Source organism: Fistularia commersonii, chromosome 20 (genome assembly GCF_037954325.1).
Source record: "Fistularia commersonii isolate RoL2024-O1a breed Wild chromosome 20, RoL_Fcom_v1.0, whole genome shotgun sequence".
Taxonomy (NCBI): domain Eukaryota; kingdom Metazoa; phylum Chordata; class Actinopteri; order Syngnathiformes; family Fistulariidae; genus Fistularia; species Fistularia commersonii.
In genome coordinates, this window is record NC_141303.1 from 3,310,138 (window position 1) to 3,322,981 (window position 12,844).

Consider the following 12,844-nt stretch of genomic DNA (forward strand, 5'->3'; position numbering starts at 1 on the left):
ATTTTTCTAATTTTGTCCCCATCATTATTACTATGTATACACATTTTTGCTAATCGGAGAAGATAATTTGAGTTGCTGTTATTTCATTAAAAATTGCAACTCCATAGTAATAATCTGAGGATAAAAAGGAAAACAAATTTGCATCTAATGAAATAACACAAATGGACAAAAAACAAGTTATTCTGAGGCAACGATCTGCATCTGTAATATATCATATTTCTTTATTGCAAAACTCAATAGCACGACCGTCTTTGCATTTCTGTTAACGCTCGGCGTTGGGTCCTCGACAACCGGGGCGGGCGGAGCAGAAGCGCTCGCCTCAAAACAAGTCGTGAAATTGCACGACTGCCGAAATGATGTGTTGCCCGAACCGTCCCGTCGACCCACCCATTTGTTTGCTTCCACCACTGCTGCTTTGACATGTTTATTTATCCCCATCTCTGGAAAGACATACACTGTTTGCCTTGACGCGGTTGAACTGCCTGGCCATTTAATGCTGCGCGATCAAGTACGCAGGCAAATCTGGTTTGGCCACTTTGCAATAACAGCGTCATCTATTTTAATGCTTTGTTTGATAACTACAGTGCGTAATGATATTTTAGAAAATTGGCTCGGAAAAAAAAGATAGAGAGAGAGAGAAAGATGGAGCCTTCAGTCCATCGCCTGCACACTTGGGTTGATATATCAAAACTTTCCGTCCAGCCACCATCTGCCCAACGACCTGCATTATTTATGGAGATGTTGAGCCGAGCAGAAGTGATGGAAAGCCGCGGCCGCTGACGCAGCTGCGTCTCACTCGCTGTCTTGTTAGGTCTCGCTGTGCTCGTCGAGCCAACTGGGCAACGCGGCTCTGCAAATGAATTAGCGGCGAGGCTAACTATGTTGAGAAAAAAACAAAATAAAAAGCATCACTTGTCTTCACACGGTGAGTAATGCTAGCACCTATCCTGATATTTCCATGATGAATTCAGAGAGCGCGTTGAGACTGTGATGCCACAGGACGTCTTTCCTATCTGAGGGTATCTTAAAATCTTAAAACCTTAAAAAGAAAAACAAAAAAAATCTCGCCCATTAACTATTTATTCTAATAATTAACCTGTATATATATGTTCATAACAGTGCAAAAATTCATAACAGCTCCATGTACAATATTTTTTTCATACTCTTGTGCACTCCTTATCTTTCACTTGTTACTTAAGACACTTTATAGTTTATTTGTATTTCTAGTTCTACTCTTTTCTCTTTTTTTAAATTTTCTGTTTATACAATTTTCTGTTATTATTTATTATTGTTATATTTTTTTCATAACTCTGGCACAACAATTTCCTTCGGGATTGTTGAGACGCGTTTTGTGATAACAGTGCATTTTGTAATAAACGTCCAAATGTAATAACTTTTTCATTTCATTTTGTAATAAAGCCGCATTTTGTAATGAACTGCCCCAATGCATTTTGTAATAAATTTTGCCGCATTATGTAATAAGTTATTACATATTGAGGAGATTATTACAAAATGCACTTGCAACTTTTTTTATTCTCTAGGAAATGTAATAACATGGTGCATTATGTAATAACAATTCTAAAGCATAGTTTATTTGTTTGTGAATTGTATTTTATTTTACATTAAAGAATTTGTAAAAGCTAGGCCTATTATTAGCATCACTGTATTAGCCTAGTAGCAGTACTTAGCAATTACTATCAGTACACTATTCAAAGGTTGCATTAACAGAGAATATTCTATAAATTCCATGTTATTACATTTCCTAGAGAATAAAAAAGTTGCAAGTGCATTTTGTAATAATCTTCTCAAAATGTAAAAACTTATTACATAATGCGGCAAAATTTATTACAAAATGCATTGGGGCAGTTCATTACAAAATGCGGCTTTATTACAAAATGGAATGAAAAAAGTTGTTACATTTTGGACGTTTATTACAAAATGCACCGTTATAACAAAATGCAGCTCAACAGGAATAAATAAAGCTGTTCTTATTCTTATTCTTATTTTTTCGACCCGTGTAAAGCCGCCGTGTCCGAGTGAAACGTCCCAAGGTAACCCGGGATAAACGCCATTGGTTTGCCTCTTGTGACAGAATCTGACTCCTCTTTACAGATCTGCTCTGGGATTAGCTGTGAGGCTAAGTATTTGTTGTGCTAATGTCCTAAGGAAACAGAAATGACCCTTTAACCCCACCCCACCCCACACACACACACACACACACACACACACACACACACACAACTGTATACTCCAAAAAGAAAAATAAACAAATGCGCCTTGGACAAATAGCGCACGTCACCACAGCCACAAATTTACAGTTCAGACCACCTTCTATTTTTAGAGTGTGTCTTTTTAATTTAGAATTCACTATTTTTATATGTTTGCAGCCCTGATCAAAGCCTTCTGATGCTCCGTAATAATGTTTACAAGAATTAATTTCACTTCAGCGTTTGAGGAATTGCGGGGTATCTACATCCCGGTGCTCTACGATTGGTCGGATGTATTCACGTCGCGGTAGCGATGCTCGCATTTATCTTTGAAGGTGGTAAACACACACACACACACTCGCAAACACACACACGCACAGCATGCGTAAAGACCATTAGCTCGACTGGCTAACTTTCATCTCTACTTCCCTGCCAGGCAATACTTGAAAGAGCAAAGAGAGAGAATAGAAGCACTGAAAATACAATCGACAATGAAGGAAGTGAAAATTATGCAGAAAAAAGGAGAACCTTAGACAAATCTCAGAAACACTAGGAGCAAACCGACACACAGCAGGATACGATGTTCACCCAACTGCCAGACCGTACACATTTCAGGCCCTGGGAAGAGTAGATACCGTTTGCAGACAAAGCAGGACCAAATAAATGGGAATAAAACAGAGCGAAGTAATCGCGAGACATCTTACAACAGGAAAACCCCTCCGGTGTTTGCGAGGTTCATTTTTGATGAAAAGGAGCGTCGGACGATGAGCAGCGTTGGGAAGGATTTCTTCTGCTTGGCGGTAAATCGCTCCTGTCGTGTTTGGGTTTTAACTGAGACGGAATTTTATTTTTTTTTTTATATATAAATACTAGGCATAGTTGTATTTCATTTCATCTTTGTCTTGTGAATGCTTGGTGATATGCAAGGTATGGGCAGTGTGATGTTCAAAAGTACCAAGTTTTTTTTTTTTTCTAAATCATTAATTCAGCTAGTACCTTTCTATTATATTATGTCTATATATGAATGGCCATAAATTCGTCTGGCAGGTTGAATGGACAGATTTTTCAATGTCTGATCTGTTCATGCTGTAAAACGGTAATACGCAGGGATACACATGGATGGATAGATAGATTTTTTCAATGTTTTTTTCTTTTCATCTATTCATACTTTGCATTTTTTTTAACATTTTAAATTTCCATACATGCTGAAAACTTGGATGGATGGATGGATGGATGGATGGATGGATGGATGGATGGATGGATGGATGGATGGATGGATGGATGGATGGATGGATGGATGGATGGATGGATGGATGGATGGATGGATGGATGGATGGATGGATGGATAGATAGATAGATAGATAGATAGATAGATAGATAGATAGATAGATAGATAGATAGATAGATAGATAGATAGATAGATAGATAGATAGATAGATAGATAGATAGATAGATAGATAGATAGATAGATAGATAGATAGATAGATATTTCTTATTTTCTTTAAATCTATCCATACTTTGCCTTTTGTTTACATTTTAAACATTAATAGATGCTGAAAACTGTAATAGGGATACGGATGGATGGATGGATAGATAGATTTTTCTTATTATCTTTAAATCTATCCATACTTTGCCTTTTGTTTACATTTTAAACATTAATAGATGCTGAAAACCAATAGGGATACGGATGGATGGATATATGCATATATAGATGGATGGAAAGTGTTTAAAAAAAAAAAGTCAAAATAAATGATCATCCAGTTCTGTCCTGCACTTTCCCAGTTCACGCACATCTCCGAATCCCCTCCGACACCCGATGCCCGCTATTTTGAAAAGATCTGTTGCGTGGAGCGGAGAGCAGACGGCGAGCCCGAAGGGCATTTGAGCGAGGCCGCCTGTGTCACGTCAGAACCAAACGCCAGAGGAGAAGGAACGATGGGGGGGGAGAACGCGTGGCGTGGCGGCGGACGAAGCTAATGTCTCATTTCACAGGGTGCTTCTCGTGGCAGCAGACCTCCTGGCACGCGCTCAGACCGAACACCAGAGCGCCCATTCTAAATGTTAAGTGCATTGTTTAATAGTCCATCACGTAAAGTGATATTGCTCATTGACTGATGTCCTTGGCCGCCCACGTGCTGCTGCAAACGTACCGCAGCCGCGGTCCAAGGCGAGTTGGAAATGTCATCTGCGTTTTGATACAACATCCCATAATGCTCCAACGCCCCAACTCTAACCCATAATCCTGTAACACTAAGATGATTAAATTATTTTTCGGGATCTTATATGGGCCTGCAACGGATCATTATTCTACTGGATATTTAATCGTTTTATTTTTCCTGAATAGTTTCTATAGGTTCCACATTTCTAAGCCGATTTGTTTCCTCTTTTTTTTTTTTTTTTTATGAGAACTTTTAAAAAAATCATAGCAATTATAAGCATGAACCATCATCAAAAGCGTCGTCATAGATTTCTTGATACAAGGCGCTTTTTTAAGGAAAAATTAGATAAAAATCCTACATATTCTCATATAGTCATCAGTATTGTGTATGTAAAAAAAAAAAAAAAGTATAAATACACAATACAAAGTAGCTGTTGCCACAACAGTAGATAGAGGAAACTGCTCTCGACTTGCCATCATCGACAAATTCACGTGTAAATCTGCATTGTGCAAACGTGTCAGAAGCAGACCAGTTCATTTTGGATCCTCCGAAGCGTAAGAAACCTGTAATTAAGCCGGTGTGGTCGAGGCTCGGTGACATAATTAGGAAAATCGTGAGTGTAGCAGCCAGGTTAATGTGTAGTGTAGCATATTTCAGAGCTGATTGTGAAAGACTACATGAGCGATGGTTCTGGTTTAATAAGAGGTGGCTGATAAAACCCCGACCTCAGTAAGTAACCGCCTCGATTTTTTTAATATGGTAATGGATCTTTTGACAAACAGGTTGACGGGAATCACAACAAACAGTACAAAACAGAGAGAAAAGTGAAAACAGCATGCGTTTTTTTTCTGAAATTTTATGACAACTATACAGAAAAAAATTGAAAAATCTAGACTTTTTTGGGGGGGGGGGGATTTTTGGGGATTCCTTTTTTTTTTTTTTTTCTGAATAATTAGGAATGAAGCCCCACCAAAAGCATGGTTTATAGATCATAGAGCATTACTCTTGCTGTACCAGTGTCTCAAAAATACGAATTGGTTTACTTGTGCACCCACACAGTTTTTATTTTGAAATTCGATGAAAACTATAAAGAAAAAATTTGAAAAATCAAGACTTTTATTATTTTTTGTAATTTTTAAATTTTTTTTTTTTTTTTTGAATAATTAGGAATGAAGCCCCTCCAAAAGGATGGTTTATACATCATGGAGCATTAATCTTGCTGTACTAGTGTCTCAAAAATCATGAAATTGGTTTACCTCTTCTCCCACATGATTTTTATTCTGAAATTTTAGGACAACTATACAAAAAAAAATTGAAAAATCAAGATTTTTTTTTTTTTTGGCAATTTTTAATTTTTTTTTAATGAATAATTAGGAATATGGCCCCACCAAAAGGATGGTTTATACATTATTGAGCATTATTCTTGCTGTACCAGTATCACAAAAACACAAATTGGTTTACCTGTGCACCCACATGGTTTTTATTCTAAAATTGTATGACAACTATACAGAAAAAAAGGAAAATATAGACCTATTTATTTTTCTTAATTTTTTTTTTTTTTTTTTTTTTTGATGAATAACATTAATCCCCTGTTGTTGGACTGGGATTAGGAATGAAGCCCCGCCAAAAGGATGGTTTATACATCATGGAGCATTACTCTTGCTGTACCAGTGTCTCCAAAACACGAATTGGATTACCTGTGCACCCACACAGATCGCTCCAGTTGGACAAGCACTGACACACGGGCACATTCACATTCTACTTGTGCAGTCCCACAAGACCCATTCCCACTCACATGCAAATAAAATAAAAACCAAAAAAAAAAAACATCAAAATACATCACACCCTTGCTTGGGTAAAATATATAATGTACTGTAAAATTTAATGTTCAGGATGTCCCATTGGGTTTGCAGAAAGAGGAGTTTGCGCACCCACACCCGCAGTTTCTCTTTGGATAAGAAAATACACACAGGACCACACACACGCTGTGCAATTTTTGCTCTCCGATAATAAATGCCACATTATTATGATGTACAACGGAGGGCCACTTCATGTAAAGGTTGCTGTGATGGAATCTCAGTCTGAAGCTGCTGGCCTTGACACGTGGAATCAGATTCTAAAACCATTTATGGCGTCGTGAAGCCAGACAGCGTCCCTCTCCCCACGTAAACATTGCACCGCCGCGGATGATTTATTTGCAGGGCGTCCCATAACTCGGGATGGGAGTCCCCGTAAACATACCCTTTCAGGAATTTAAGATTTCGGAAGTCCGATCGTGGTTCATTTCAGCCCGATGGCCGGAACCGTGCTAAAACTCAGGCCATCGCCATGGCAGCAGCTTTTATCTGAAACAACAGATTGCAAACAAAAGCGACAAAGAACTAATCCACGCTGCGTGTGAATACAGAAGCTCTGCATGGACTCTAGTTCTCACAATCTATTTACCAAAAATATTTTAGGAATGAATGCATTAGTTGAGACCGGTGGAAATATTGGTCTCGTTCATTTTTGTTTCACACTATATGTTTGTACGTTTCTACGAATGTGCGTGTGCAGATATATCATTCATTCAATGATCTAATTATTGATACTGTTTATTCTGCAATCAAAATTATGGAGCCATCGGGCGAAAGGCGGACTTTACCCTGCACCGTTTGTCAGTCGATTGCAGGACCACATCCAGACGTCCAATTATTCACTCACCCATTCGCACATCATATAGAGCGATGGTTCTTAACCTTGTTTGGAGGTATTGAATCTCGCCAGTTTCATATGCCGAAGCCTTCTTTATCGGAAAAATAAAATATGATTTTTTTTCAAATTCAAAACATACAGTGGGGAGAATAAGTATTTGATACACTGTTGATTTTTCAGCTTTTTCTACATGCAAAGCATGAAGAGGTCTTATTTTTATCATAGGTGCTCTTCAAGTGTGAGTGACGGAATCTAAAACAAAGATCCAAAAGTCAAATAGAGTCATTAATTTCCATTTGGAGGTACAGGACTGTCGCAGAAAATTAGAATATTGTGGTAAAGTTCTTTATCTTCTGTAATGCAATTACAAAAGCAAAAATGTCATACATTCTGGATTTGTTACAAATCAGCTGAAATATTGCAAGCCTTTTATTATTTTAATATTGCTGATTATTGCTTACATTGTAAGAAAACTCAAAAATCCTATCTCAAAATATTAGAATATCATGAAAAAGTTTTTTTTTTTTTTTTTATTGCATTACAGAAGATAAAGAACTTTATCACAATATTCCAATTTTCTGAGACAGTACTATATTTTTTTTTTAGTGGTGCACAAAATGAATTGTGCATCAAACATCACTGTAATAATTAGAATGAAGGGTTTAAAATATTAAGAAGGAAATTACACGACGTACCGTCACGACAGTCACAAGTCGACTACTGAACGCACGCTAAGCTAAGCTATGTAGCATAATCACCTGCAGGCGATGACGTCATCACGAATTACATGAGTCGGGCGTGTGTCTCGACCATCGTCGAACCCCTGGGTTTCAATCGAACCCGGGTTAAAAACCACTATTTTAGTAATATCATTAATCACACATCCAGGCAATTTTGGGTCTCCAGTTGACCTTCAGCAGGTTTTTGATGGAATCCACGCAGACACGCGGAGAACCTGGAGACGCCAAACATAGAGGCGCCCTCCGAGTATCGATATACCCGATGTTTACGATGTTTCGTGAATGGATCTGGATGACCGTCCGCGCAGGTATTAACGCCCCTACAGGAGGAAGCCTACTGACATTTTGACGCTAAGCGATCTCAACAATTGGTTGGTCTGCCGTGAAATTTCTCGTAGACATTTTTCCTCGGGCTGAAAACCCCAGTGATCTCTTGACTTTTCATCTTCTTGACAACTGACAGGTCAAATCTGTCCGAAACTTTGATAGACTGTAAATGTTCATTTCATTCGGCCAAATTATATGACGGGTTCCTTAATTTATCTTTTTTAAATGTATGTCTTATTCAAATGTATTAATAACGTACTTTCTACTGGATTCTGAATAGCATTTGGACATTTATACCAGTGCTGATAATATATGTGCTCGTCATTCTTATATTCTCATCAATTTATCCAAGCAACGCCTCTATCAATACTGATATCCAAAACTGTATTTATGTGAAGGGATTTTTGCTAAAAAATAAATACATATTTTGTATTTTGATTACTGATTTTTCATGAAACATCACCAAACAAGCAATGTGAATATCTAACACAGCCCTTATCCACAAAGGCTGTGCATGTACTACACCGCAGCCACCCTATATATATACTATATATATACATGAATTAAGAATAATGGTAATAACTAAATCCAATGCAAGCTACAATGCTGCCAATTTAATTGTGAAATTTTTCAGAGTATATGCAATCATATGAAGTTTTTAGTTTTTTTTACACCATAATTAGATAGACAATGCTAAGAAATTTGGGAAATACTGAGCTAAAGCACAATCTTTGTTATTGCATCATTACGAGTTCAGAAAACCAATAAGTAATGTTCATTCAACACAATAAACGCTTTAAACTGGGGAAAAAAAAAGAAAAAAAAGAAAAAAAACACTTTAGCTGTCTATGTGTACAAGGATAGTGGATTTGCAACTTTGGTCTGAAATATAAATATGCAGCCTCATCTCGGAGTCAGCAGGTACTTGCACAGAGCTTCCATCGATATATTTATTTGTGTTTTTTTTTTTTTTTTTAAATAGGGTGTTATTTTTTGGGACAAACCCAGATTTAGTACTTGGCCCACCTGCTGTTTCAAAAAAAAGCCATCTGAAAACTGATGCTAAGCAAGTTGACAGCAGCCTGTTGTCACTGTAATCCCCACAGAATGAGATTATCCCTGTGTGTCAACTGTAGGCCAGGGTGGGGAGGGCACTCCCTTTCTGTGTGTAGAAGACAGAGCCCATTGAAGCCTTACTAATAATCATTGCACACACACAAACACACACACACACACACACACACACACACATGCATGCATGCATGCATGCACATAAACACACAAACACACACACACACCTTTGCCCCTAACAACCTCTATATAAATGTAGCTTTGGCTAGGTCTTAGCAGCAGCCTGCGGGGAAACAGCTAAAGTGAGCTGCACACTGGGAAATGAAAATGGACCACAGGAGAGCAATTTCTCTTCTTCTTCTGCTGATTGCTGGCTTCTGTGAGGCAGATGTAAGTAAATTATTTGGAAAACTTTCTCCTTGCGCATTCACGTAGGGATGATTTGGGGATTTTCGTTTATTACATGTATACAGACGGAAATGATTTTGGTCGCGAATGTCGCTTGTCTTTGACTTGGACTTTATAACAAACTGCTTGAAGTGATGGAACGATAGCGCAGGTCTGAATACATCCAGGAAAACAAAAAACAAACAAAAAAATAAAACATCAAACGGCGTTTTCATTTATGACTGGAATTTCTCACAGGTATATCATATGTTTAAAATGACTCCAAGAGACAGATTAGATGTTCTAGATATTTACATTGTATTATTGGTAAAATGGTATTTTATTAGAAATACGTCAACATGCACAAAATGGGTAAATCTCTGGATAGAAGGATTCCAGATTTCTGGATGGGGTGAAAAGGGATTATGGAGGAGGATGCAGGGGACGGGGTTAAATGGAGGCGGTGGTTGACCCCTGAGGGGAACAGCCAAAAAGGGGAAAAAAGATTTTATTAAAAATTATGCTAAAGGGTTGAACGTTATTGAGATGAAAGTATTGTATTATAGAGTAAAGCAGTTCATTTCTACCATTTTCTTCACAGGACCACGAGGCCGACAACGGTAAGTGACTAAAGCGAAGCGTCTTCTCTATAAGTCATAATTTATACATCGGTTTAAGTGTTTCATCGAGAAAACAAAGTTATATCATGCCCGCTTCCATTCCCGCCAATTAGCGGTTTCGCCGACGAAGGCTATCGAAGAAGACGACACAAGCGTCATTCTGAGAGCGAACAACCGTGAGTCTGAAATTAGCACATTTTAAGCCCATCGAGGGAACATATTTCACATGTGATACAATAAGCTTTTTTTTTCCATCGCTTACCTAACCAAGGCTGTGTGTTGTTCCATTTCTTTACCAGAAATACTTGATTTTATGTCTGAAGGGGATGTTGTCATCCCATATACGAGGACAGCAAGGAAGTGCTTGAATAAAAAATTCAGCTGCATGTGGCCAAAGTCTCGGCAGGGGATAGTTGAAATCCCATTCACTCTCAGTGACAGATATGGTTTGCTGACATATGTACTTATTTAAAAAAAAAAAAAAAGTATCATCCTGAATTAAAGATGCTATTAAATAAATCCTGTTTTTTTCCCACCTACAAATATAGCTGCTTCTGACAAGGTTGATATTGTCAATGTGATGAAAGGATTTCATAACAGTACCTGCATTCGCTTCATTCCACGTACAACTGAGTACGCCTACCTGAAGATTGAACCGAGATTTGGGTGAGTACACAATAGAGCAGACCTTGGCCTTTTACGGCTTGTTTTGCTTCATTATCCGGCCCGCCAAACTATTTTTTTTGAATATTTTAAGTCCTTTCAATCTATATTGAATTGAGAAATTCTTTATTTTTTTCCATTCGTTTAATTTTGCATGGATTATTACATAAAAAATAATTATTTTAAAATAAAATGCCTCAAAAAATAAATATTTAATCTTCATTTTCTTCAATTTACATGTTACCTAGTTGGCCCGCACGTGAAATGTAAATACGAACTGTGGCCCGGCAGCCAAATAATCGCCCACCCCTGCAATAGACCGTATAAAAAAATAAGAATAACAACTACTTAATCTATCCCAAAGGAGATTTTAGTGCCAGTTTCAAGTAAAACATAACAATAATAAATAATGGTAGGAAATTGTATAAACAGTTAAAAAAAAAAGGGGGGGGGGAGAATAAGAAATACAAATAAAACTATAAAGTGCCAAAGTCAAGGCTATAAAGTGTTTTAAGGTCTTAAGGAAACGTGATCGTGTGACAAAAGAGTGTTAGAGAAAAGTGAGCGGGAGTGCGAGTCCACGGAGATGTCCGAAAATATTTTGGTTAACGTCCATTTCTGCAAGAGCTCTATGTTACGGTCGCATAATTAAACATTCATTATTTATACCGTTCGAGAAAAGGTAAGGGGATCGCAATTTATAGCAATTTACTCGCTGAGGAGAAGCTTCACCAGGATCTGGGTTAAACTCCGAGCTCCGTGTTAAAATGCCCTTAAACAAGAAATTGGCTTCTCGCTGGAACAGATTACCCGTGATGCCGTCGATCGCACGTCGGAAAGTTCAATGCGCGACGCGAACCGACTCTTTGACTCTGTCGTTCTGCCCGCCGCTAGATGCTACTCTCTGGTTGGTCGCACCGGAGACATGCAGGTTTTGTCCCTGGAGAGGCCGGGGTGCATCAAGCGCTCCATCATCGAGCATGAACTCCTGCACGCGCTGGGCTTCTACCATGAACACTCACGGAGCGATCGGGACAAATATATCAGAATCAACTGGGAAAACATCAACGAATGTAAGAAAACCTCTAGTTTTGTTTTTGTTTTTTTTTTATTGTTACAACTGTGTTTTTTTTTTTTTTTTTTTTATTGTTACAACTGTTTTTTTTTTTTATTTTTTTTTTTTTATTGTTACAACTGTTTTTTATGTTTTTTTTGTTACAACTTTTTTTTTATTGTTACAACTGTTTTTTTTTTTGCTTGTTTTGTAAAAATCTATGTTTTTTTTTCTAATCAGCTTATAGAAGCAACTTCAAAAAGAAGGACACTAACAACCTTTTTACTCCATATGACTACGGCTCTGTGCTGCACTATGGAAGGTAAGGCAGTAAAACACATCTTAAAGGTTATTTTGAAAACCGAGTCATCCTGTTTTTGAATTGATCATTTTTTCTCATGATTTTTTCTCTCTCCGAATACACAGAAAAGCTTTCGGAATGTACTTGACAGAAACGATAACTCCCATTCCTGATGAATCCGTTCCCATCGGCGAGGCAAAATCCATGTCTCACATTGACATTCTCAGGGTCAACAGGCTGTACAAATGCTGGAATTATATTGGCTAGATAATCAATGTAAGGTCATACAATGTGATAGTCGATAATCAGGTGTCAACCTTGTTGAAATAAAGTTAACTTATCAAATCTGTCAACTCCTGTCTTAGAGTTCTTATTGTTTTTTTTTTTCCTTCCCCTTCAACCATAATCTCATTGATTATAAAAAGAAAATCAATGAAGTCTTCCAAAAGTCAAAAACGTCTTTCTTAGCAATGTGAAACGGGGAATATTAAGCCTTTGAATGTTATGAATCTGATTTTAAAATCCAATTGCAGAAGGAAAAAGGGACATATAGTAACAAGGACACAATGGGTACGTCCTAAGTCTACAGGGGAACATTTGGAATTTGAAAATTGCGATTTT

The 12,844-nt window shown here is 37.6% G+C and overlaps 2 protein-coding genes across 2 annotated transcripts in view; one reads left to right on the forward strand and one right to left on the reverse strand.

The window, feature by feature from the left end:
* LOC147222600 (MAM domain-containing glycosylphosphatidylinositol anchor protein 2) overlaps positions 1 to 12,844 on the reverse strand; it is a 254,616-nt gene that overhangs the window by 180,003 nt on the left and 61,769 nt on the right. The window lies entirely within an intron of this gene.
* Positions 10,324 to 12,490, forward strand: LOC147222601 (low choriolytic enzyme-like). The gene is made up of 6 exons (XM_086167513.1): positions 10,324 to 10,381; positions 10,505 to 10,651; positions 10,754 to 10,871; positions 11,763 to 11,941; positions 12,163 to 12,244; positions 12,349 to 12,490. The coding sequence occupies exons 2-6, from the start codon at positions 10,519 to 10,521 to the stop codon at positions 12,488 to 12,490; spliced, it is 654 nt and encodes a 217-aa protein (XP_086023639.1). The 5' UTR covers positions 10,324 to 10,381; positions 10,505 to 10,518.